General features: G+C 43.7%; 1 protein-coding gene across 6 annotated transcripts in view; it reads right to left on the reverse strand.

Annotated features, from left to right (window-relative positions):
* LOC139563205 (activating molecule in BECN1-regulated autophagy protein 1A-like) overlaps nt 1-27,184 on the reverse strand; it is a 95,153-nt gene that overhangs the window by 62,159 nt on the left and 5,810 nt on the right. For 3 of the 6 annotated variants that reach the window (XR_011672505.1, XM_071381549.1, XM_071381551.1), the window contains 5 exons: nt 20,002-20,174; nt 19,764-19,830; nt 18,196-19,670; nt 12,995-13,081; nt 1,685-1,867 (listed from right to left, as the gene is read on the reverse strand). Coding sequence is in view for 5 of the 6 variants with exons in the window: in XM_071381549.1 (XP_071237650.1) it covers nt 1,685-1,867; nt 12,995-13,081; nt 18,196-19,670; nt 19,764-19,830; nt 20,002-20,174 (1,985 nt within the window). In the remaining variant the exon portion in view is untranslated. The remainder of the gene's footprint in view (nt 1-1,684; nt 1,868-12,994; nt 13,082-18,195; nt 19,671-19,763; nt 19,831-20,001; nt 20,175-27,184) is intronic. The other 3 variants (XM_071381550.1, XM_071381553.1, XM_071381552.1) reach the window with 3 other exon arrangements.

Raw genomic sequence — 27,184 nt, forward strand, 5'->3', positions numbered from 1 at the left:
GAGCATCTGCTAAAATGACTCCAATGTAAATATCTGACCTTGCAAAGGAAGACTGTGCCATTACAGGAACATTGGTTCTGCACGTTAAAATATTTGATTTTGTGAAAATCAAACAAAACACCTATCAATAGTGTGTATTGTGTTAAGAATAGTTTTTTAAATTATTTTTAAAATCACCTGTATCATCCTGCTCCAGAAAGACCCCGCTCAGACAGTGCTGGTCGCACCAGCGCTATTGATAAAATGATAATCTTATAAAGCCATCCGCGGTGCTTTATTAAGGAAAATAGACTGTTGCTATATTTCACTGTCACAATAGGGCTCCAGACTTCTCCCGATTTTTTTCGTTCAATAGAGATCCACTTGCCTACGTAGGCTAATTCATTTGGGGCTAATTCGCCAAGTGGAAAACAAAACACATTAGCTATATAGCTAACTGTAAATATGTCTCATAGTTAGCCGTGTAATTGCTCAATCTAACTGTAGATTGAATGTCCTAAAAACTTTCCAGCGGTACTAGCAGCAAAATGGCCAACGTGCACGAGGCTCCACATCTCAAAGATTTACTGTACCGCAAACTTCGTTTTTTTAAACGGTGACAATCGCTCATTACTGAGAGTTGAGAAACGTCATACCCCCAGAAATCTGAGACCCCCCCTCTCTCTTCAACTAACAACAGTGTTGTGTCTGTGATGCATGGAGCCATACCCCATACTGTTAATTGCACTCACTATGGCTACAAAGTTTTCTGATCCACACCAATCATAAAACAATTGGCTAGCAGAAGCCTAAATCTAGAATGGGGGATAAGGGGATGTTGTCTTGTTATAATTCCCTGAATCCCATCAGGTTCAATAATGAACGAGAGGGTGGCAGCACATGTCTAATCTTGTCTGAAGAGAACAGACACTGTCTCCACTGATGTGGAGCTGACGCCACACCATGCAATGACCCAGTTATAACTAGCAACACTGGACCGTTTACATGCTCCAGGAAAATGTCCCAGCTGGTTTCCTGTGACTCGGAATCCAACCCAAAGGACAATAAAAGGCATTCTAAAAAAGTTGATAGAGCGACGAATAACTTAGTTGATCATTCTGACAAACAGTTCTTATCATTATAAATAATATGTCCTTAATTGCTGGAGAGGAATAGCACCAGGGGAATTCCTTTGACCTCATTCAGCCAAAGAGGCCTGAGAAGACTGATGCCCTCAAATAAGTCCTGGGAGCATTGAATGTTACAAATCACTGACCCTGGAGGATCATGGTCCTGCAAGCAACACCATCTCTCTGCACCATCACGAATTCAACCTTTGAGAGCCACGCATCAGGCATTCGATATGCAAGTTATTTTGGTAGGAGGGTTTTTCTGCTGCTGCTTTGTTAGACAGTCATTATGCATTCCAGATCATACAGAGGGTGTGTGGAGACATAATGGAGGGAATTAATTTATCTCACCCATTGGCAATGGTGCCTCCCCTCTGGGGACAGAAAAGCACAGCATTCCGCTATGGTATGGTTTCATGCAAATAATTCCATTAATAGTGCTTCTTGTGGAATAAATCCCAAAGCTCTTGACAATTATAGGATGTTTCATCATAATGTGTTCCGTAAATGTCTTCATAAACAAGTGTCAAGGGATACAAAAAGGCATTGGATGTTGTAGGTTGAAGACGACTCACTCAAACTCCTCAAAGTCCGCCTCGTTGTTCTCAACGGAGGGGGAGGAGTTGCTTCCTGGGCTATCCGAGGTGGATGAGAGAGGCCGCAGTCGGCTCTGGTAGCGCAGTGATCGTTGGCGAATGCTGTCCCGCCGAGATAAGTACTGAATCATCCGCTGGGCGTAATATGCAGCAGGTGACAACCTATGAACACAGCAAGGACACACAACTAAAAGCAATGGTGATCAGATAACCCAGGAGGAATAGACAATAGAAATCTGACTTTATTGTGCTATCCCAATCACGTTTTTTTTGTATGTACTGTGTAGATATGTATTATTTTTGAAGTGATGAATAAAAACGAGCAAACCAGGCAGAAAGCAGTGCTAATACCAGAAAAACCTGAACAAACCCAAGACCATGTATTGTCAGAGCCCAACAAACGGTAAAGATGGAGCAGGCTTCTTCTTTAAAAAAAAGAAAGTACATTTCCCTCTCTTTCATGCTTCAACTCTCAGGGCCATAGTTACAATGTGGTTCAATTACTGACTGATCCAAGTGGATAAGCCTTGAGCTGCACTCTGGTACCACAGCACTAAACCTACACAGGAAGGGCATCTCAGAAGCTAACTGAACACAGAGTGCTCCCCATGTAAACAGAGCTGAATAAACACGAAGCTGAGATCCAGTGAGTTACACCACATTGGAAGACTATAGACCAGGGATGGGAAACTGATGGCCTATTTACCCTCTGAATTGCACGTATATAATCCATGTCTCAAGGCTTAAAAAGAATCATATTTAACCGGTCTCCTCCCCTTCATCTACACTGATTTAAGTGACATCAAGTGATTCACCTGGTCAGTCTGTGACATGTTCCTAATGTTTTGTACACTCAGTGTATATGTCTGCAATTAAAGCATTCTTGACAGTTTTTTTTTTATATACAAAGAACAAAAACATATAAATGCAACATGTTGGTCCCATGTTTCATGAGCTGAAAATAAAAGATCCCAGACACTTTCCATACGCACAAAAAGCTTATTTCTCTCAAATTTTGTGCACAAATATGTTTACATCCCTGTTAGTGAGCATTCAATGCCACAGACGTCTCATGTTTTGAGGGAGTGTGCAATTGGCATGCTGACTGCAGGAATGTCCACCAGAGCTGTTGCCGGAGAATTTAATGTTAACGTTAATTTCTCTACCATAAGCTACCTCCAACATTGTTTTAAAGAATTTGGCAGTACGTCCAACCGGCCTCACAACCGCAGACCACATGTAACCACGCCAGCCAGGGACCTTTCACCTGCAGAATCATCACCCGGACAGCTGATGAAACTGTGGGTTTGCACAACCGAACAATTTCTGCACAAACTGTCAGAAACCGTCTCAGGGAAGCTCATCTGCGTGCTCGTCGTCCTCACCAGGGCCTTGACCAGAATGAACTTCAGCATCGTAACCCACTTCAGTGGGCAAATGTTCACCTTCGATGGCCACTGGCACGCTGGAGTGTGCTCAATGGGTGAAACCCGGTTTCAACTGTACTGGGCAGACGGCAGATGGCAACATGGCGTTGTGTGGGTGAGAGGTTCGCTGATGTCATCGTTGTGAACGGGAACAGAGTGCCCCATGTTGGTGGTGTGGTTATGGTATGGGCAGGCATAAGCTACGGACAACAAACATAATTGCATTTTATCAATGGCAATATAAAATGCACAGAGATACCATGATGAGATTCTGAGGCCCATTGTTGTGCCATTCATCTGCCGCCATCACCTCATGTTTCAGCATAATGCGCGGTCACATGTCGCAAGGACCTGTACAGAATTCCTGGAAGCTGAAAATGACCAAGTTCTTCCATGGCATGTTTGGGATGCTATGGATCGACGTGTACGACCACGTGTTCCAGTTCCAGACAATATGCAGCAACTTCGCACAGCCATTGAAGAGGAGTGGGTCAACATTCCACAGGCCACAATCAACATCCTGATCAACTCTATGCGAAGGAGACGTGTCGCGCTGCATGAGGCAAAATGGTGGTCACACCAGGTACTGACTGGTTTTCTGATCCACGCCCGTACCTTTTTTTAAATTAAGGTATACAGATGCATGTATGTATTCCCAGTCATGTGAAATCCATAGATTAGGGCCTACTGAATGTATTTAAATTGACAGATTTTCTTATATGAAATGTAACTCAGTAAAATCTTTGAAATTGCATTTAGATTTTTGTTCAGTGTAAATACTAAACTATAAATTGTCTTCATCAGGCTTCGCTAAGCTGAGAACATTGTGTAGAAATTGTTTTAGAATCTGAAAGCGTCTATGGTATATCTACAGCCTAGTCAGAGTACCGACTAAGAGGAAAATGGATGTTAGATACTGTAAATAGCCTAAACTGGGCTAGGGCCACAGACTAGAGTGTTTAGATTGAAACCAACGTGTTGGTTTGAGTAAACAAAGCTCAAGAGTCAGAAGAGGTGAAGGCAGAGACATAGCTAAATCAGTAAAGTAAATATGTTAGTTTGTGCTGCTGACAGCAGACAAGGAGGTCTGGGACAGTCAATGTTGACACTCCACAAACATAAATAGATAAATCCATCCAAATGACATAACTAGGAGAAGATTAGGGTTTCGGGTTTTTCAAAAGCAAGATCCATCCATGCAATTATCACAAGTCAAGTTGTATGCACACCTCGGTCTAGCTTTCCCATTGATTGTTTTACAAGGGCTCAAGGAGCTTGCATACTTCGATATTAAGATTTAAGATCATGCTTTTTTGAAGTTATAGTGTAGCCTGCTATGCAATCCCTGCAGAGCTGTTCATGTCACAAATGAGTTTATCTGCCTGCACAATTACTTGAACAGCTGGAAAATCCTGAGTAACATTAATCAAAAAGTTATTGCATGGACATTCAATCATGTAACCAATATGCCCAGAGGGTCAGCAATTGGATTACAATGCAAAATACTGGATTAGAAACTAAAACAAGTACGGGGAAATAAATCAACACCTGGCAAGTATTAAAAGTGATCCTAAACTGACTCTACTAATGAGTTTGCCACATCTGCCATCAATTCCACTGAAGCTTTATGAATCTGACGTGACAGGGGTCAAACCTTCTCACAATGGCCAAAATAAAAGGAGGCAGGTTCCATTACAGGACAACATCTTTTGATAAGTGGATATCCTAGAAACAAAATCCTAAATTTCAACTCTGGAGTTTAGAATGCGCTGGGAAGAGAAGGTAGGAGGGTGCATCGTGTTCTTTTCTATGGAGGGTCCAGCACACCAGAGGTGAGAAGGAACAGCAGCGGACATGGATATCTATGAGGTCTGCCCACGAGGGAACGCTATCAACGACACTGTCAAGCTCTGAAACAGGTTAACAGCAGAGATGATCAGATTATGGACACTATCTACTCTTAACGTCGTTCTTTCCTGGCTGCAAGCTATACAGGCAAATTACAAATGACAAGGCACCTACAAAGTTCCACTAGCTTTCTCACAATGTTCAATGGGAAATTATTTGAGTAATTCCCTAGAAAAGGCTTTCTAGGAATTGGCCATATAAAGACCCATTTTCACCTCAGATACTCAAATCAAATCGAATTTTATTTTGTCACATGCGCCGAATACAACAGGTATAGATCTTATTGTGAAATGATTACTTCACTCTATTTTCTTAAAACTGCTTTGTTGGTTAAGAAAATATTTAATAAATAAACTACAGTAAAAAAAGTACAAAAAATAACAAATAACAATAATGGGGGGTACCGGTACCAAGTCAATGTGCGGGGGTACAGGTTAGTCAAGGTAATTTGTACATGTAGGTAGGGGTAAAGTGACTATGCATAGATAATAAACAGTGAGTAGCAGCATAGTAGCAGTGATCTGGGGACCCATGCCAAATCTGTCTCCTGAGGAGGAAAAGGGGTTGTCGTGCCCTCTTCACGACTTTCTTGGTGTGTTTGGTGATGTGGACACCAAGGAACTTCAAACTCTCGACTTGCTCCACTACAGCCCCGTCGATGAGAATGGGCACGTGTTCGGCCCTCCTTTTCCTGTAGTCCACGATCAGCTCCTTTGCCTTGCTCACGTTGAGGGAAAGGTTGTTGTCCTGACACCACACTGCCACCTCCCTATAGGCTGTCTCATCATTGTCGGTGATCATGCCTACCACCGTTACGTCGTCAGCAAAATTAATGTTGGAGTCGTGCTTGGCCATGCAGTCATGGGTGAACAGGGAGTACAGGAGGGGACTAAGCACACACCCCTGATGGGCCCCCGTGTTGAGGATCAGCGTGGCAGATGTGTTGTTGCCTTACCACCTGGGGGCGGCCCTTCCAGGATCCAGTTGCACAGGGAAGGCTTTAGTCCCAGGGTCCTTAGCTTAGTGATGAGCATTGTGGGCACTATGGTGCTGAATGCTGAGCTGTAGTCAATGAACAGCATTCTCACATAGGTGTTCCTTTTGTCCAGGTGGGAAAGAGCAGTGTGGAGTGCGATTGAGATTGTGTCATCTGTGGATCTGTTTCAACGGTATGCGAATTGGAGTTGGTCTAGTGTTTCCGGGATGATGGTGTTGATGTGAGCCATGACTAGCCTTTCAAAGCACTTCATGGCTACCGACGTGAGTGCTACGGGGCCATAGCCATTTAGGCAGGTTACCTTCGCTTTCTTGTGCACAGGGACTATGGTGGTCTGCTTGAAACATGTAGGTAATTACAGACTCGGTCAGAGAGAGGTTGAAAATGTCAGTGAAGACACTTGCCAGTTGGTCCGCGCATGCAAGTACATGTCTTGGTAATCCGTCTGGCCCCTCGGCCTTGTGAATGTTGAGATCTTGCTCATATTGGCTACGGAGAGCGTGATCACACAGTTGTCCGGAACAGCTGGTGCTCTCATGCATGCTTCAGTGGTGCTTGCCTCGAAGCAAGCATAAAAAGGCATTTAGCCCATCTGGTAGGCTCGCGTCACTGGACAGTTCGCGGCTGGGTTTCCCTTTGTATTCCCTAATAGTTTGCAAGCCCTACCATATCCGACGAGTGTCAGAGCCGGTGTAGTTGATTCAATCTTAGTCCTGTATTGATGCTTTGCCTGTTTGATGGTTTGTCTGAGGGCATAGCGGGATTTCTTATAAGTGTCCGGTTTAGTGTCCCGCTCCTTGAAAGCGGCAGATCTAGCCTTTAGCTTGGTGCGGATGTTGCCTGTAATCCATGGCTTCTGGTTGGGATATGTACGTACGGTCACTGTGGGGACGATGTCAGCGATGCACTTATTGATGAATCCCGGAACATATTCCAGTCTGTGCTAGCAAAACAGTCCTGTAGCATAGCATCTGCTTCATCTGACCACTTCCGTATTGATCGAGTCACTGGTACTCCCTGCTGTAGTTTTTGCTTGTAAGCAGCAATCGGGAGGATAGAATTATGGTCAGATCTTCCAAATGGAGGGAGAAGCAGAACTTTATATGCATCTCTTTGTGTAGAGTAAAGGTGTCTAGAGTTTTTTTCCCTCTGGTTGCACATTTAACATGCTGGTAGAAATTAGGTAAAAAGGATTTAAGTTTGCCTGCAATAAAGTCCCCGGCCACTAGGAGTGTCGCTTATGGATGAGTATTTCCTTGTTTGCTTATTGCCTTATACAACTCGTTGAGTGCGGTCTTAGTGCCAGCGTCGGTTTGTGGTGGAAAATCGATGGCTACGAATAATATAGATGAGAATTCTCTTGGTAGATAGTGTGGTCTACAGCTTATCATGGGGTACTCTACCTCAGGCGAGCAATACCTCGAAACTACCTCAATAATAATCACGCACCAGCTGTTATTGACAAATAGACACACACCCCCACCCCTCGTCTTACCGGACGTAGCTGTTCTGTCCTGCCGATGCACGGAAAACCGAGCCAGCTTTATATTATCCATGTCATCTTTCAGCCATGACTCGGTGAAACATAAGATATTTCAGTTTAATGTCCAGTTGGTAGGATAGTCTCGAACGGACCTCATGCAGTTTATTCTCCAGTGATTGCACATTGGCCAATAAAAGGGATGGTAGAGGCGGGTTACCCACTCGTCGACGAATTCTCACAAGGCACCCTGATCTCCACCCCCTGTATTTCCTTCTTTTCTTAATGCGAATGAAGGGGATTTGGGACTTATCTGGGAGCAGCATTATATCCTTCGCATCACACTGATTAAATGAAAAATCTTCATTCAGTTCAAGGTGAGTAATTGCTGTTCTGATATCCAGATGCTCTTTTCGGTCATAAAAGCCGGGAGCAGCAACATTATGTACAAAATAAGTTGCAAACAAAGCAAAAAAACACAATTGGTTAGGAGCCCGTAAAAACGGCAGCAATCCCCTCGGGCACAATTCTGTTTTTTCAGCGGTCTCAATGCATTGTATTGGATGGTTGCCAGCATGTAAGAAAATGTTCATGGTCAGAACATATAGGAAATGTCTTCAAGTGGGAACTATGTGTAACTGTTACTCTTGCAGATAGGCCTAGGCTACTTCTTCCTCTTGAATGTTTGATGATATTAAAAATGGAAGAGGAACTAGATTTGGATTTTAAAATTAGAAAACCTTTAACGGATCCTTACATTTAGTCTACACGCCTTTGAACTTTTGGGAAATTCTGAATGTTGGTTGAGGAACTCTTCACTGAGAAATGTGGTTGTTTTTTTATGATTGTATTTTCTATTTTCTATGCTCCTATGATTGTGTAAGTGTTTGTCATGCGCGTTGGTTTTAATGGCACTCCGCCCTTTCCTAAATAAAGTTACAATAAATAAATGGGAGAGAATAACGAGGTGGGAGGGAAGTGTCAGTGCTATCCTCACCACTAGAAAGGGTGTTAAGCCTTCAATATCACAGGTCAAAGAAAATGACGACAGAGAGTGAGGAGCCAATTGTCAAGTGTCCACTCTCTCCCAAAAGTTGGTTGTACTGATCATTATGTCCCTGCTCTGGGCCACACATTGATTTTCAATATTGCACCTTGGTTCCTAAGCAGAGCAGCTCTGTCCCTAGATGAATGTGTTTTTATTGAGAGGACTAGGCCTTACTCTCAACCTCACAAGATTACCACCTCGGCGCTCTGCTGGCAGTCAATCCCAGAAACTAAATTGAGAATCTCCAGGTTCAGCGCAATTCATCACTCTTCAGCAAGACAGTGTTAGAAAGGTAGGAAACAGATAGATAGTGATAACGTCACCACTTCACTCAGAGGTCCAGGACACATGTTGTCTAGGCCTGCAATGTATGAAAATGTATTACCATGAAAAGACCATGTTCTATTTCCATTTACAGTGCAATCGGAAAGTATTCAGACCCTTTGACTTGTTCCACATTTTGTTTCGTTACAGCCTTATTCTAAAATGAATTAAAAAACATTTTAAATCCTCAGAAATGTACACACAATACCCCATAATAACAAAGTGAAATTTATTCAAACTAAAAACAGAAATAGCTTATTTACATAAGTACTCAGACCATGTCCTATGAGACTTGAAATTGAGCTCATGTGCATCCTGTTTCCATTCATCATCCTTGAGATTTTACAACAACTTGATTGGAGTCCACCTGTGGTAAATTCAATTGATTGGACATGATTTGGAAAGGCACACAAATCACATTTTATTGGTCACATACACATGGTTAGCAGATGTTATTGCGAGTGTAGCGAAATGCTTGTGCTTCTAGTTCCGACAGTGCAAAACAATAAAAACATCTAACAAGTACTATCTAATAATTCCACAACAGATACCTAATACACACAAATCTAAGTAAAGGAATGTAATAAGAATATATAAATATAAATATATGGATGAACAATGACAGAGCGGCATACGCTAAGATGCAATAGATAGTATAGAATACAATATATACATGAGATGAGTAATACAAGATATGTAAACATTATTAAAGTGGCATTATTAAAGTGACTAGTGATCCATTTATTAAAGTGGCCAATGATTTAAAGTCTGTATGTAGGCAGTAGCCTCTGTGCTAGTGATGGCTATTTAACAGTCTGATGGCCTTGAGATAGCTGCTTTTCAGCCTCTCGGTCCCAGCGTTGATGCACCTGACTGACCTCGCCTTCTGGATGGTAGCGGGGTGAACAGGCAATGGCTCGGGTGGTTGCTGTCCTTGATGATCTTCCGGTGACATCGGGTGCTGCAGGTGTCCTGGAGGGCAGGTAGTTTGCCCCCGGTGATACGTTGTGCAGAGCCCTGGAGAGCCCTGCGGTTGTGGGCTGTGCACTTGTCATACCAGGCAGTGATACAGCCCGACAGGATGCTCTCAATTGTGCATCTGTAAAAGTTTGTGAGGGTTTTAGGTGACAAGCCAAATTTCTTCAGCCTCCTGAGGTTGAAGATGCGGTGTTGCGCCTTCTTCACCACACGATCTTTGTGGGTGGACCATTTCAGTTTGTCAGTGATATGTACTCCGAGGAACTTAAAACTTTCCACCTTCTCTATTGCTGTCCCGTCGATGTGGATAGGGGGGTGCTCCCTCTGCTGTTTCCTGAAGACCACGATCATCTCCTTTGTTTTATTGACGTTGAGTGAGAGGTTATTTTCCTGACATCACACTCCGAGAGCCCTCACCTCCTCCCTGTAGGCTGTCTCGTCATTGTTGGTAATCAAGCCTACTACTGTTGTGTCATCGGGAAACTTGATGATTGAGTTTGAGGTGTGCTTGGGTGAACAGGGAGTACAGGAGGGGGCTGAGCACCCACCCTTGTAGAGCCCCAGTGTTGAGGATCAGCAAAGTGGAGATGTTGTTTCCTACCTTCACCACTTGGGAGCGGCCCATCGGGAAGTTCTGGACCCAATTGCAGAGGGCGGGGTTGAGACCGAGGGCCTCAAGCTTAATGATGAGCTTGGAGGGTACTATGGTGTTGAATGCTGAGCTGTAGTCAATGAACAGCATTCTTACATAGGTATTCCTCCTGTCCAGAAGGGATACGGCAGTGTGCAGTGTGATGGCGATTGCACACCTGTCTATATAAAAGGTCCCACAGTTGACAGTGCATGTCAGAGCAAAAACCAAGCCATAATGTCGAAGGAATTGTCCGTAGAGCTCTGAGACAGGATTGTGTTGAGGCACAGATCTGGGGAAGGGTACCAAAAAATGTCAGCAGCATTGAAGGTCCCCAAGAACAAAGTGGCCTCCATAATTTTTAAATAGAAGAAGTTTGGAACCACCAAGACTCTTCTTAGAGCTGGCTGCCCGGCCAACCTGAGCAGTAGGGGTAGAAGGGCCTTGGTCAGGGAGGTGATCAAGAACCCGAAGGTCACTGACAGAGCTCCAGAGTTCCTCTGTGGAGATTGAAGAACCTTCCAGAAGGACAACCATCTCTGCAGCACTCCACCAATCAGGCCTTTATGGTAGAGTGGCCAGACGGAAGCCACTCCTCAGTAAAAGGCACACAACAGCTCGCTTGGAGTTTTTCAAATGGCCCCTAAAGGACTCTGACCATGAGAAACATCTCTGGTCTGATGAAACCAAGATTTAATTCTTTGGCCTGAATGCCAAGGGTCACGTCTGGAGGAAACCTGGCACCATCCCTACGGTGAAGCATGGTGGTGGCAGCATCATGCTGTGGGGATGTTTTTCAGCAGACGGGACTGGGAGACTAGTCAGGATTGAGGGAAAGATGAACGGAGCAAAGTACAGAGAGATCCTTGATGAAAACCTGCTCCAGAGCGCTCAGGACCTCAGACTGGAGCGAAGGTTCACCTTCCAACAGGACAACAACCCTAAGCACACAGCCAAGTAACCCATGAGTGGCTTCGGGACAAGTCTCTAAATGTCCTTGAACCCGATCGAACACCTTTGGAGAGATCTGAAAAAGCTATGCAACGCTCCCAATCCAACCTAACAGAGCTTGAGAGGATCTGCAGAGAAGAATGTGAAAAAATACCCAAATACAGGTGTTCCAAGCTTGTAGCGTCATACCCAAGAAGACTCAAGGCTGTAACAGCTGCCAAAGGTGCTTCAACAAAGTACTGAGTAAAGGGTCTGAATACTTCTGCAAATGTGATATTTCAGTTTTATAGTTCTAATACATTTGCAAAAATGTCTAAAAACCTGTTTTTGCTTTGTCATTATGGGGTATTGTGTGTAGATTGATGAGGGGAAAAAAACAATGATACAATTTTAGAATAAGGCTATATTGCAACGAAATGTAGAAAAAGTCAAGCGGTCTGAATATTTTCCGAATGCACCTTATATTTGACGACGACCATGTCCAATTCCATTTATAGCAGTGATAATGTATTTCAAAGAACTGCATGCATTAGAATAAGTCAATATATGCCACACAGCTGGACTACTGGCAGATGTTGAGGGCAGTGACCTTTGACAATACTTAACGTGAGCATCATATGCCTGAGGCGATACTGTCTAGTTCGTCTCACAGTATATAATGTTCAATGCTATCACATACTGTCGCCCGAGAACCACACAGAGACAAGTGTGCACAGGTTGGTGAAATGGTAGTCTCGCGTATCCATTACTCCAAAAACCTTGTCATGCCTTCTTTGGAGGTCTGAAGAATTTTGTATTAGCCGTAAACAGTTTGAATGGTCCGCTGGCTACATTTTTGTTTCATGTTACATTCCAAGAACCCTCCCCCACATGACTGTTGAAGGAGTGCTGTGTCTTAAGATCCGCCCAAGCAAGGCATTTGATTGGTTTTAGACCAGGTCTCCATCCCCTTTTAGCTAATTTAGGCCAGACTTCACCAGGCTTCCGGATTAGGGAAGCCTAGTTCTCTACGAGGCTAGTGAAATGATGTTTACATTGGAAACATTTGCCATTTGTTTGCTGGCTTGTCTGCACCTGTTCGAGCACTACACCGAGGTCCGGAGGGCCGAACTGAAAATGTGTCATACTTCCTTGCCATCAAAATTTGCCATAAATTGTGCTCTATCCATTGTTTTTGAAATTGTCGATACACACTGTGTCTCCCTTATGTGTTTGGTGATTGTTAGACAGAGGACAGAGTGAAGAGACTGTATAAATGTAGGTCCAATATAATTTCTGCAGAGTTTCTATTTGGTTTTAGTCATGTTATTTTATTTACTTATTTTTACTCAAACCACCCGAGGGAAAATCAACTGTATGTTTGACACCCCTGTGTTTGAGCAACCAATGTGTTTGACTTATTGAAGTGGCTATTTATTGTTGGTTCTTGTAATGAATGCTACATGCTAATCTAGTATGCTTGGCTGGTTAAAAAATATATATTCTTATGAATTACATATTACAAGTAAATCATCAATAGCCCTGACCACTTGCCACAAGACTCACCTGGCAGGATCTGGATAAATGGGATGGTCCCGGGAGCCAGATATGTCATACCGAGACTGCGACATATGAGATGACTCCAAAAGTCTCCTATGAAAGAGAAACAGAGCAAAAGGGATGGTTAGGTATAAGGAAAACACCACCAACAAAGCTATTGTACATGTTGTTGTTTAATGATGAGCCCAAATCATTTCCATATTCATTATCACCAACTAGTCTAAACAGCTTTCCAGTGAAAGAAAGGAGCCATTTCTGTGGCTGATGCAACCAAACAATGTTTCTCTCCTATCTCGCTACTTTTCAGAGGTATAATTAAGAGAATGGATACCTCCACAATTAACACAAACACACCATAGAGACCCTACATATCAGGTGCTTCCTTTTGGGTGACAACCAATGGATACGAATGTCTCCTAGCTCTTTTTAATTATTGATAATAGTTAACCCACTATTCCTAGGTCGTCATTGTAAGTAATAATTTGTTCTTAACTGACTTGCCTGGTTAAATAAAATAAAAAATACGAAATTAAATTGAAAAAATAACCACCAGAGTCCAGGGACAGGTGATTTGGAGGTTAGATTTAGGATCGGAGTCAATGCACTACAGTCCAATCTATTATACTTGATAATGCCAATAAAACATCTGACGACGTTCTGAACCTTTATCGAGACCCAGTATTCCCACACTAGGAATGTTGCCAGACGATGCAAAGACCATGAAAAATGGCTACATTTCAATTCACGACTTGCATTCAGCTCTTATTAGCTCTAGCTCTTATTTTTGGATGAAACTGGATGTTTCAGAGAAAGATTGGCTTTAGGTTATGTTTTTCAGGCCATTCATCTGAAACGCTTGAAATAGAGTCAGATTCCTGACAAAACTAACATTTTGAAGTTAGCATGGTGTTAAAGGTGAATATAGAGAAGCTCAGGGACGTGTGTGTGGCAAAGGAGAGACACCATGTGACAATTTCAAATCTTGAATTTGACATTTTTGGGACCCATAAGACAAAGACAAAAAGCAACTCCGAAATAGACAGTCTATTAATCCAAATATGGAAGTGCGGCAATCATTTATTCAGATTTAGAATGCTACATTTTTAATTGTTGGATTCAAAACTTGTTTTAAAACAGCACATATGCAGTGCAGACTATTTCAAGTGACTGGCCAGCCCGCTAGCCCAACAGTGTCAACATTGAAACCATTTAGAATAATATACAGTGTGGCTGACATGTTAATGAGACTGAACATGCAGTTCCCATCCTCCTGCTTTAATCCTTACCCCAAAGTCACAAAACAACGTGCTCATTACTGTGAGGACTACAATGGCCAAATTACCGGAATAACTCAAAGAATTCCCTTCCTTGAGATTCACATTTATCTACATCTTCGTCTTGGAGCAGAGTCTTTTTAACCATCATTTTGGTCAATTAAAAAGTATCATTAAAGTCCTAAAGGACGTTCATTTGTGATCTGAAATGTCACAGCCCTGTGTAACAACCCATTAAATTGGTCCAGTCTTTCACTGATCCAGGACTTGAATGCCATTTCTATAGAGGATGGTGAGACAACTAATAAAACTATGGCCTTTATACTTCAGAGGCTTTAAGGTAAGCAAAAAAATCCCTAAATATGTCATTGTTAGATTAGAACTTTTTTAAAATGTATACCTCAACTGCTCTAGTCATTTGGGCTCAAAACAAGTCAGAAAATGTCTTAGAATACAGTAGCCAACACCTCTCCTTGAAAAAGCAATTACTGCAATAAATAATACAGCCCAATATAAGCCTAGGCCTATTCATTTTGTTAAATCACTTTTAAATCTGCTACATCAATGCTTTTCCCAAATGAGGTAACTTCAGAATGTGGACACAAAAGAAAGAACCCATTGAACCATTGAGCCATTGTGCCCAGCTTGGCTAGACAACACAAAGTAGCCTGAAGCTCTAACATCATTATTATAGTCGCATAAAACCTTGAACATATTCCATTTAGGGTGACCTGCAGCTGTGAGTCTATGAGATAGACTGGAATCTAAAAGAGATGTGAACAAAACAGAGAACCAAACTTCAGTTTGGTCATTTGCTTTCCAGACACTTCTTGACAGCCTACAGATTAGACCCAATGCTTTGGCCTCGTGTCAGACAAAGTAGAGCAACACCCTCGGGCTACTGGAGAGCTCTCCATGCAACAAGCCCCAGCATTAGGCTAGATAATGAGAGGTTGGGCAGGACGGGTAACTTCACATTGTTAAAGTTCACAACCCTGCCCTTGAAACAGAGGCTAATTGCAGCCTTCCAGGGCACAGGGGATGGATTGGGATTGATGCAAGACGGAAAATGAGAGAGGGTGAAAAAACTATGACCGTGTGTGTTTTCAATGACTGTAGCAAAATGTTATGCAAATATTAGGTTATTTAACTTTTTCCATTTCAGTTTTCACGAGAATAGGCATTACTTTCTTGCCTGGCTAAGCAAACTCTTTGCTCCAGCCAAATGCTATGCCTGGATCTGTCTGGATCTGAGTACCTTCCCGATGATTTGTAGAATGAAAATCCATTCTCGACCATCTGATTGGTCCCAGAAACTGATGGGTTGGGCCAGAGCCAGAACACACGTGGGTAAAGTTCATGTGTCATTGTCTTTGATACACGGATTAGTTTTAGATTATCCAATCGCTGATGACTTTGTTTTGTACAACACACACATCATTTTGACGTCAGCACAAACGACTGAACTATGTGGCGAACAATAGGGCAGCGGAAGAATTCAGTTTGAGTCGTCAGGCAAATGACCTTCTAAGCCTATGTAAAATAGATGCCATACTTTTATACTGAGCTGCCACTGCTCAATCAGACATGTTGTGCTGAGCACATCATATCCTCCTACTTTGTGGGAATAAAATTCACAGCTAATACCTATGCTAATTCCCTAACTAATCCTAAAAGGCTAGCCTATGTCTAAGTATGCCTATTCTAGAAACTAGTAAGTTGTCAATGGTAGTTGCCACAGGAGAGGCAGAGCTGTCCTGGCAATCATCTCTAAATATCTAGTCAGTACCATACTGCCACCAAGTGGAACACTGAGGAGCAACATGGAGACAGCCCATCTTCCACAGGTCCATCACAAATTAGCTTGTCTCCGCCCTTTGATTGGAAGGTTGGGAATCCGATTCCTGGCCGAGTCATACCAAAGACTCTAAAAATGGGACCCAATGCGTCTCTGCTTGGAGATTGGGGGTAATTCTGCGTTCAATACAACTCTGAAATTTCTGACATGGAAACATGTAGAAAGATGAGGTCTGAATTCCCCACTTGGAAAGTATTAGAATCAGCCAATAGAAAGCTCTTTTGTAGGCTTTTTGAATGCTATTCATAAAAGCCACCCAACAGAAGTAAATTCATCCACAAACATAATTATATATACACTACCGTTCAAAGGTTTGGGGTCACTTAGAAATGTCCTTGTTTTTGAAAGAAAATAAAAAAAAATTGTCCATTAAAATAACATCAAATTGATCAGAAATACAGTGTAGACATTGTTAATGCTGTAAATGACTATTGTAGCTGGAAACAGCTGATTTGTAATGGAATATCTACATAGGCGTACAGAGGCACATTTTCAGCAACCATCACTCCTGTGCTCCAATGGCATGTTGTGTTAGCTAATCCAAGTTTATCATTTTAAAAGGCTAATTGATCATTAGAAAACCCTTTTGCAATTATGTTAGCACAGCTGAAAACCGTTGTTTTGATTAAATAAGCAATAAAACTGTCCTTCTTTAGACTAGTTGAGTATCTGGAACATCAGCATTTGTGGGTTCGATTACAGCCTCAAAATGGCCAGAAACAAAGAACTTTCATCTGAAACTCGTCAGTCTATTCTTGTTCTGAGAAATGAAGGCTATTCCATGCGAGAAATTGCTAAGAAACTGAAGATCTCGTACAACGCTGTGTACTACTCCCTTCACAGAACAGCGCACACTTGCTCTAACCAGAGTAAAAAGAGGAGTGGGAGGCCCCAGTGCACAACTGAGCAAGAGGACAAGTACATTAGAGTGTCTAGTTTGAGAAACAGACGTCTCACAAGTCCTCAACTGGCAGCTTCATTAAATAGTACCCGCAAAACACCAGTCTCAACGTCAACAGTGAAGAGGTGACTCCGAGATACTGGCCTTCTAGGCAGAGTTGCAAAGAAAAAGCCATATCTCAGACTGACCAATAAAAAGATTACGACGGGCAAAAGAACACAGACACTGGACAGAAAGATGGCTTTTTTTTCTGCAACACCATACATCAATACCCGCATGTATTTTCTTTCGACTGAATTGGTCGTGAAGACAAGGTCAGGAAGGTCAAAGCCTAATCATTCCACTGACTGTAGCCAGTGGGGCAGTTGACAGACAGTCAGGCCAAGTAAGGCCCACTACAGTCGAGGCAAAGCAAACTGCCAAGGAAGGCATTACAAAACCCTCCAGAAGACACATCTGCCAAGCAGCTAATGAGCAAGAAGGGGAAGCCATGGAGGCAGAGCATCGTCTCAAAACCGAATGAAATGTATACTTTAATTGGGATAGGAAAGGGAGGATACTTAGTCCGTTGTGCAACTGAATGTATTCAACTGAAATGTGTCTTCCGCATTTAACCCAACCCCTCTGAATCAGAGAGGTGCAGGGCACTGCCTTAATCGACATCCACGTCTTCAGCACCCGGGGAACAGTGGGTTAACTGCCTTGCTCAGGGGCAGAACGACAGATTTTTACCTTGTCAGCTCGGGGATTCGATCCAGCAACCTTCCGGTTACTGGCCCAACGCTCTAACCACTAGGCTACCTGCCGCCCCTTTGTCAGAGATCCTTACCAAAACATAGCCCTAATGACTGCACAAGTTTGGAAATGGCCTTTTATCAACTTCGAATGAAGCACAAAAAGCAAGATATGCAAAGTTTGCCTGTATGATTGCACTAATGTCACAAGCATGGGGTGACTTGGGGTTATGTGTAGGTGTTGTGGTAGGGCGGACTTGGCAGCTTATAAGACGTGTCGAATGTTGCATCTCACCTCCATCTATAACTGCCTCAAAGTCAGAGTTCAGCCATCATGCTACTTCCAGTATATTGGAAAAAGCTATGCATCGATTATGTTTTTCATTTAACAAATTGCACAAAATATAGATAAACAAGACCCTAACACCCGATTCTCTCACCTTCTCAGGTAATCGTCATCAGGGCTTTCGTCAGGCATTTCTTGGTTTAAGGCCTCTTGTGGTACATTCACCGCTGGACTTGGACTGGCCGACTGTCTGTAAACCCTCTCCCACTGGACTGTCTCCTGATTATACACCGACCCCACTGCCTGTTCTCTCTGCGGGCTGGGGGTTCCCCGGTGAGGGAAGGCTGTGTCCCCTCCAGGTTCATCAGCACTGGGCTGTGGCTGTGCTAACTGTCTCCTGTCAGAGGACTGGGGATCCTGTAGCACAGTCTGCCTCATGTTGTGAAAGGCAGGGTTGGGGCTTGGGGGCTGCAATGAGGTGTTCCCCTCCTCTTGTGATGGGGTCTGGCCAGTGCGCTCCCAGCGCTGTGTACCTTGGTTAAACGTGAACAGGTTGTGGCAGACCCTGCAGCGATTCATATGGCTGCGGAAGGGACCAGAACCACCATCACTGCTGTGGGGGGGATGATAATGAGGGGTGACAGGCCACTCAGAGTCTATGTTATTATTGAGCATCTCCCGTGTCTGTTGCTCTTGGCTACTCTCTCTACCAGCGCCACCTGACTGCTCCATTTCCTGCATGCGATCATACTCCATGAAGTAGCGATTCAAGTTGCACTGCAGCACGTTACGGATAGAGGTGGGGCTGTTGCTCCCTCCCTCCCCAAGAGAGTGGTGTCCACTACTAGTGCTGGGTCCATCTACAGAGCTGTTTCCACTGGTGTGGGGGCTCATAACAGCTGGGGGAAAGCTTCCTCCCTCTGTGGCAGAGGTGTAGACAGGCGACTGATAGGAGCACTCTTGCTGCCTCAGCACAGACAGCAGGCTGACAGACGATGCACTAGTCCTGGGTGGAGATACCCCAACACCCCCACTACGCTCAGGCCGCATGTTGAGCATGCTACCCATCCAGTCTCCCCCCGCCAGTCGCCCAGAACCCTCCCGGCCTGGCTGCTGGTGGCCTGAAGATGGAGTGCGTAAAGAGTGTCCTCTAGCACCGCCGTACACACTGCTGAAGGCAGAGGGACGGTGTGAGGAGCGAGGCTCAGAGGGCTGCCGGGGCTCAGTGCGAGCAGAGGAGAAGGTGGAGGCATAGGACTGGGTCTCCAGGCTCTCAGGGTCAGAGGGGTCCTCTCCAGATGGTGAAGGGGCTTGGGTGGCAGAGCACCGACTGCAGAAGCAAACCATACCAAGGTGTTGCACACAACCCTGGTAGGGGGGTCGGGAGCGATTCCGCAGGGCGGAATAACGTCCTGAGGGAAGACTAGGATAGTCAGCAGCACTATTGACAGCGGGTGCAGGATGCTGCTGCTCCTCAGACTGTGAGCCTGAGTTCCTCGATGACAGGATGTGCAGGAAGTTGTGGAGAATGGGGGTCCGGCGGACCGGTTGGGACTGAAGGAAGGATCGATGGCGAAAGTGGGGCATCTCCACGCTATCCATGGGGACCTCAGAGTCATCATCACTCTGCTGAAAAGCACACAACGGGAACACAATGTTCTTGATATGACGTAACTGACCTAATGTAAAGTATATAACGTAAAGTATTAGACAGAGTCTCACCTGTTGGTTAGAGGGATTCACTATAGCGGTCAACAGGTAATGACCCAGTGGGTCAAACCTCACCAGTCTGCAACAGAGCATTCACATGTGTCATCATCTCCATTTTGCTTTAAATACAGTTTGAGAATATCTGACTCGGTTTTCAAATTCAGAAATTTCAGCAAAGTTTCAACATGTCAACTAATCGAACACAGTGGAAATGACAGGGAGATGAGGAAGGTGGAGCTTTTCGTCAGACCTGACTCTCTCTGTCTCGCTGGCAGTCTTGACCAGGGCAAATGGCTCCCTCCTACTCCAGTCCCAGAAGTGAACCTCATTGTTTGTTGCTATGAGAAGGAGCTGGGCAGTAGGGTGAAAGGCCAGGGAGGCAATGGCCACATTGCTCTCAGTGAACCAGCTCTCACTGCCACCCTGGGCATCAGATGGGCCACACAATGTTCAAAAGAAGAAGATTAGTGTCAATATTATGCACAAAAACCCAGAATGTCATATCATCCAACTACTTTTAAGAGAGTTCAAGGAAATCGATTGGTAAAAAGTCAAACTTGTGATGATGCAAGAGAGGACATGGTCACCTACACCAGCGCCCCACACAAAGATAGTTAGAGATCTCTAGTTGGATATGTTGGATTCGGGGTAAACTTTGAACATTGTTATACTCATAAGCATAGTATATAAAGGAGTGGAAGAGACTGGTTTTTATGTCAGAGGTTAATGGTTCTCTGTAGAAAGACAGATGGCTTTGGAATGTGTTGGGTGGACGGGAGGAGGTCACAGGATTTCTATAGGGGAAGCGGATGGACATCTGTGGATTAGTCAAAGGAGGGGTTGAGGTCAGATCAGATCCCCTGAAGGGAGAAATTATGGTTTATTATCCTATTATCCTCTTCCTGTCAAACCATAACAGGTCAGGATCGGAGAGGAGGCGTGCCTAAAGTGGAGTATACAGTCGTGGCCAAAAGTTTTGAGAATGACACAAATATTAATTTCCACAAAGTTTGCTGCTTCAGTGTCTTTAGATATTTTTGTCAGATGTTACTATGGAAAACTGAAGTATAATTACAAGCATTTCATAAGTGTCAAAGGCTTTTATTGACAATTACATGAAGTTGATGCAAAGAGTCAATATTTGCAGTGTTGACCCTTCTTTTTCAAGACCTCTGCAATACGCCCTGGCATGCTGTCAATTAACTTCTGGGCCTCATCCTGACTGATGGCAGCCCATTCTTGCATAATCAATGCTTGGAGTTTGTCAGAATTTGTGGGGTTTTGTTTGTCCACCCGCCTCTTGAGGATTGACCACAAGTTCTCAATGGGATTAAGGTCTGGGGAGTTTCCTGGCCATGGACCCAAAATATCAATGTTTTGTTCCCCGAGCCACTTAGTTATCACTTTTGCCTTATGGCAAGGTGCTCCATAATGCTGGAAAGGGCATTGTTCGTCACTAAACTGTTCCTGGATGGTTGGGAGAAGTTGCTCTCGGAGGATGTGTTGGTACCATTCTTTATTCATGGCTGTGTTCTTAGGCAAAATTGTGAGTGAGCCCACTCCCTTGGCTGAGAAGCAACCCCACACATGAATGGTCTCAGGATGCTTTACTGTTGGCATGACACAGGACTGATGGTAGCACTCACCTTGTTTTCTCCGGACAAGCTTTTCTCCGGATGCCCCAAACAATCGGAAAGGGGATTCATCAGAGAAAATGACTTTACACCAGTCCTCAGCAGTCCAATCTCTGTACCTTTTGCAGAATATCAGCCTGTCCCTGATGTTTTTCCTCGGGAGAATTGGCTTCTTTGCTGCCCTTCTTGACACCAGGCCATCCTCCAAAAGTCTTCGCCTCACTGTGCGTGCAGATGCATTCACACCTGCCTGCTGCCATTCCTGAGCAAGCTCTGTACTGGTGGTGCCTCGATCCCGCAGCTGAATAAACTTTAGGAGACGGTCCTGGCGCTTTCTGGACTTTCTTGGGCGCCCTGAAGCCTTCTTCACAACAATTGAACCGCTCTCCTTGAAGTTCTTGATGATCCGATAAATGGTTGATTTAGGTGCAATCTTACTGGCAGTAATATCCTTGCCTGTGAAGCCCTTTTTGTGCAAAGCAATGATGACAGCACGTGTTTCCTTGCAGGTAACCATGTTTGACAGAGGAAGAACAATGATTCCAAACACCACCCTCCTTTTGAAGCTTCCAGTCTGTTATTCTAACTCAATCAGCATGACAGAGTGATCTCCAGCCTTGTCCTCGTCAACACTCACACCTGTGTTAACGAGAGAATCACTGACATGATGTCAGCTGGTCCTTGCGGTAGGGCTGAAATGCAGTGGAAATGTTTTTTTGGGGATTCAGTTCATTTGCATGGAAAAGAGGGACTTTGTAATTAATTGCAATTCATCTGATCACTTTTCATAACATTCTGGAGTATATGCAAATTGCCATCATACAAACTGAGGCAGCAGACTTTGTGAAAATTAATATCGGTGTAATTCTCAAAACTTTTGGCCACGACTGTATATACTGGTAGTGGTGGAAACATGTCTTTGTCTCAATACAGCTGTGTCGACCCTTTGTGAAGAATTAAACTTGGTTCAGCTTCTCTAGTGTCCGTGAGTTATTTACTCTGAAAAATGTGAACCTAACAGGTGGCGCTGCAAGCAGAGTTCACCACGATTTGTAGCCAAACCAAAGAGCCCAGATCAGTAGAGCAGAGCTGTCAACAAACAAGGTAGGCAACTTCCTATACCTGTTTCCACTCATTTTGACATCTCGGGGAGATGAGAATCGTAGGCTGAACATTATAGAATATGGACCGGGAGAGCCTGAGTTTAATTCGGTAGGCCCATTGTGTAACGACTGGTCGTAGCTTTATGGTAGATGGTAAGTCCCGGAAGGTCAACTCGTACAGGCTGGTACCTGTAGGGTAAGTCCTAGGGGGTAAATTCCTAGTAGGTTGGTTCCTGCTAGTACTATCAAGTAAATGGTAAATCCCTAGTAGGTTGGTTCCTGCTAGTACTATAAAGTAAATGGTAAATCCCTAGTAGGTTGGTTCCTGCTAGTACTATAAAGCAAATGGTAAATTCCTAGTAGGTTGGTTCCTGCTAGTACTATAAAGTAAATGTAAATTCCTAGTAGGTTGGTTCCTGCTAGTACTATAAAGTAAATGGTAAATTCCTAGTAGGTTGGTTCCTGCTAGTACTATAAAGTAAATGGTAAATCCCTAGTAGGTTGGTTCCTGCTAGTACTATAAAGTAAATGTAAATTCCTAGTAGGTTGGTTCCTGCTAGTACTATACAGTATAGGGTAAGTCCCAGAAGGTAAACTCCAGCAGGCTAGTACCTGAAGGGTAAGTCCTAGGGGATAAATTCTGGTTGGGATTGTTCATTTGACTACTATAAGAATAGGGTGAGTCCCGGAAGGTAAGTCCGCGCAGGCTGGAACCTGCAAAGGGTAAGTCCTAGGGGGTAAATTCTTGGTGGGGTTGGTTCCCTGCTAAACCTGTAATGAGAGGGTGGAAGCCCAGTCGCAGTGGCCGTGAGAGCGCAGGGTGTGAGTGTGTGTGTGTGAAAAAGAGGTTAGTTTTATGCCCTGTTGGGGTGGTGAACCATGGCAGATTATGTGGAAATAGGAAGACAAGTGTGAATAATTTTGGTGATGTCTGTTATCAATAATAGGGATATTGGAGGCAATACGGGAAAAAGCCATTAAGTCATCCGTATTCTCCAGTAATACATTCGCAGACGCTATAGTATCGTTCTAATACAAGGTATTAAGTGCCGTGACCAATTCATTATTATCCGGGGAAGTGTGTAGCGCTACCTTGGAAAATAATTAATAGAAGGTGTGTATTATAGACAGGAGTGAAGAAATCCAAAACACACTGAACACCGTCTGGAGAGGTTAGGGAATAATAATTATTGATATGGCGACAAACGGACCCGATTCTCCCTGTAATGTGGAGCTAGAGGATTTTAATAAAGCCATGGAGACGCTGAAAGAATCGCACCAGCATTCTACCAATTTGGCTCGAATATGGGAAAAATTTAGCAAACTGGTTAACCTCACTGGTGTAGGGGGCAGTATTTTCACGTCTGGGTGAAAAGCGTGCCCAGAGTAAACTGCCTGCTACTCAGGCCCAGAGGCTAGGATATGCATATTATTAGTAGATTTGGATAGAAAACACTCTGACGTTTCTAAAACTGTTTGAATGATGTCTGTGAGTATAACAGAACTCATATGGCAGGCGGTAAACCTGAGAAAAAACCAACCAGGAAGTGGGAAATCTGAGGTTTGTAGTTTTTCAAGTGATTGCCTATCCAATATACTGTGTCTATGGGGTAAGATTGCACTTCCTAAGGCTTCCACTAGATGTCAACAGTCTCGTTGTTTCAGGCTTCTACTGTGAAGGGGGAGCTCATAAGAGCAGTTTGAACCAGTGGTCTGGTTGAAAGCCTTTAGTTCAGTCACGAGCGCGAGCTCCGTTCCTTTTCATTTCTAAAGACAAAGGAATTGTCCGTTTGGAATATTATTTAAGATTTATGATAAAAACATCCTAAAGATTGATTATATACATCGTTTGACATGTTTCTACGAACTGTAATGGAACGTTTTTTGACTTTTCGTCTGGACTTAGTGCCCGCGCCTTCTGCATTTTGGATTACTGGACTAAAAGCGCAAACAAAAAGGAGGTATTTGGACATAAATATGAACTTTATCGAACAAAATGAACATTTGATCATGATAGTGTATCATTCCCAGAGACTGTATATTGTTACAGGAGATAGCTGTCCTCCCTCTCCTATGAGCTAACTGTACACAATATGGGGATTTAATTGAACATTACACATACCCAGATCATGGTGAGAGAAGAAGAGATAGTGGTGGCATTTCAGACACTATGGTAAACGTTCAAGAAACCTGTGACTCAGAGATTTGTTAGGTTGGATATTCGTCCCAACTCATTAATCTTTTTCCCAATTTCTAACAGCCGGCGAACACTTGACAGATTAATTGAAGGTTATAGGCATGGGCCATGTTAGTAGAAGCAGGGGTTAGCATTGTTGGGATATCAGTTAATGAGGACTCGTGCCACATGGATTGGTAACTGGGAGTACAGGGGAGGCTGTTATTCAAATGTCACAAATTAGTGATCTTGCCATAAGAGGAGAGTTTATGTTGTCAGGAAATGTGTTGCATTATGTATATCCTCAGGTGAAAGCAGAGATAACCAAGGGCACGGGCTGAATTCTGGAGATTGAGTGTACATCAAGATGCACCAGGCGGGGGTTTTGGGACAGTGTTGGTCTGGTCCATACACACACTACTCCTTATAGCACCTGCAGCAGTAAAGATCGTCATGTCTCTCCTTGGTGGGTGCATTGTTCTCACGTGAAGTGAGGTCAAGCTGCATAATGGGTGAGCTTGAAGACATCATGACAGAGGAAGCAGAGCGAAAGAGAAAGACTAGATTCCACTGTAAGACATGCAGATGGGTTGGGTCTGGGAGCTACTTTAAACATCATAGTTGAGTTGTGTTAGCTGCTTTATTGATTAATGCATCATATGAAAGAGGTTAGATGTTGGGGTAATTGTACTCTAAAGAACATGTTGAAGTCATTGATGTGAAAGCATATACAGTGCCGAGTTATCTTAAGAGGATGTAGGGGTGTGGCAATGGAGGAGATGGGGAACAAAGTGAAAATGATATGACTTGGGAACACCTCTCGGAACCTGGGGCCGAACGGGGAAGACTGGGCGAAAGCACGAGGCTTTTTAGGGCTTTCATTTTCGTGGAATCCAGCAGAAATGTATCCTGGAGGCATAGAGTCAGGTGAAGAGAGAGTGGGAATTGTCATGGTCTCAGACTTTGGTTTTCATGCACATATAATTATGCATAGCTTATCACATTGTTAATACTGTTAATGTTTGGTGAGTCTTTTTGTTGCTTTCCAAGTCTTATGCTGTCCCTCTCTTAGGAACCAGAAGGAGAGAGTGGAGAAACAAAAAGCGCTCCAGCTGACATGGAACAAGACAGCAGATTCAGCTAGAATGTCATTTTGTTGTGTGATGAGAGATGGAAATAAAATTGTGTATGGTGTGATAAGTCTCTGAGTTTGTAAACTCAGATGGACGGGAGCGGTGGACGGGAGGAGGTCACAGGATTGCTGTAGAGGAAGCGGATGGACATCTATGGATTAGGCGAAGGAGGAGTTGAGGTCAGGTCAGATCCCCTGAAGGGAAAAATCACGGTTTATTATCCTCTTCCTGTCGAACTATAAGATGTAAGGATTGGAGAGGAGGCGTGCCTAAAGTGGAGTGTATATGGTGGAAACATGTCTTTGTTAAACTTGGTTCAGCTTCTCTAGTGTCAGTGAGATATTTACTCGGAAATTTTTTTACCTAACAGATATAACCCGTTTTTTCCCGTATAGTTTTTCCACCATTCATTTTTCTCATAGGGGATTTTAGAAACACTTAAAAGGGCTAAGTTTCGAGTAGGTTTACACTAGTGTGACGTTTTGATAACCATGTAAATCTTTCTCGGACAAGGTAATATTTACCAATATATTCTGCTCCATTTACGCTCAGATTCGAAAATGCTCATTTGTATCAAAGTACAGTGGCTTGCGAAAGTATTCACCCCCTTGGCATTTTTCCTATTTTTACAACCTGGAACTAAAATTGATTTATTTTGGGGGGGGGGTTGTATCATTTGATTTACACAACATGCCCGCCACTTTGAAGATGCAACATATTTTTTCTTGTGAAACAAACAAGACAAAAAAACTGAAAACTTGAACATGCATAACTATTCACCCCCCCAAGTCAATACTTTGTAGAGCCACCTTTTGCAGCAATTACAGCTGCACGTCTCTTGGGTATGTCTCTATAAGCTTGGCACATCTAGCCACTGGGATTTTTGCCCATTCTTCCATGCAAAACTGCTCCAGCTCCTTCCAGTTGGATGGGTTCCGCTGGTGTACAGCAATCTTTAAGTCATACCACAGATTCTCAATTGGATTGAGGTCTGAGCCAGTCCAAGACATGTAAATGTTTCCCCTTAAACCACTCGAGTGTTGCTTTAGCAGTATTGTCCTGCTGGAAGGTGAACCTCTGTCTCAGGCTCAAATCTCTGGAAGACTGAAACAGGTTTCTCTCAAGAATTTCCCTGTATTTAGCGCAACCCATCATTCTTTCAATTCTGACTAGTTTCCCAGTCCCTGCCGATGAAAAACATCCCTACAGCATGATGCTGCCACCACCATGCTTCACTGTGGGGATGGTGTTCTCGGGGTGATGGGTTTGCACCAGACATAGCGTTTTCCTCGATGGACAAAAAGCTACATTTTAGTCTCATCTAACCAAAGTACCTTCTATATGTTTGTGGAGTCTCCCACATGCCTTTTGGCGAACACCAAACGTG

The sequence above is a fragment of the Salvelinus alpinus genome, chromosome 33, assembly GCF_045679555.1.
Source record: "Salvelinus alpinus chromosome 33, SLU_Salpinus.1, whole genome shotgun sequence".
NCBI lineage: Eukaryota > Metazoa > Chordata > Actinopteri > Salmoniformes > Salmonidae > Salvelinus > Salvelinus alpinus.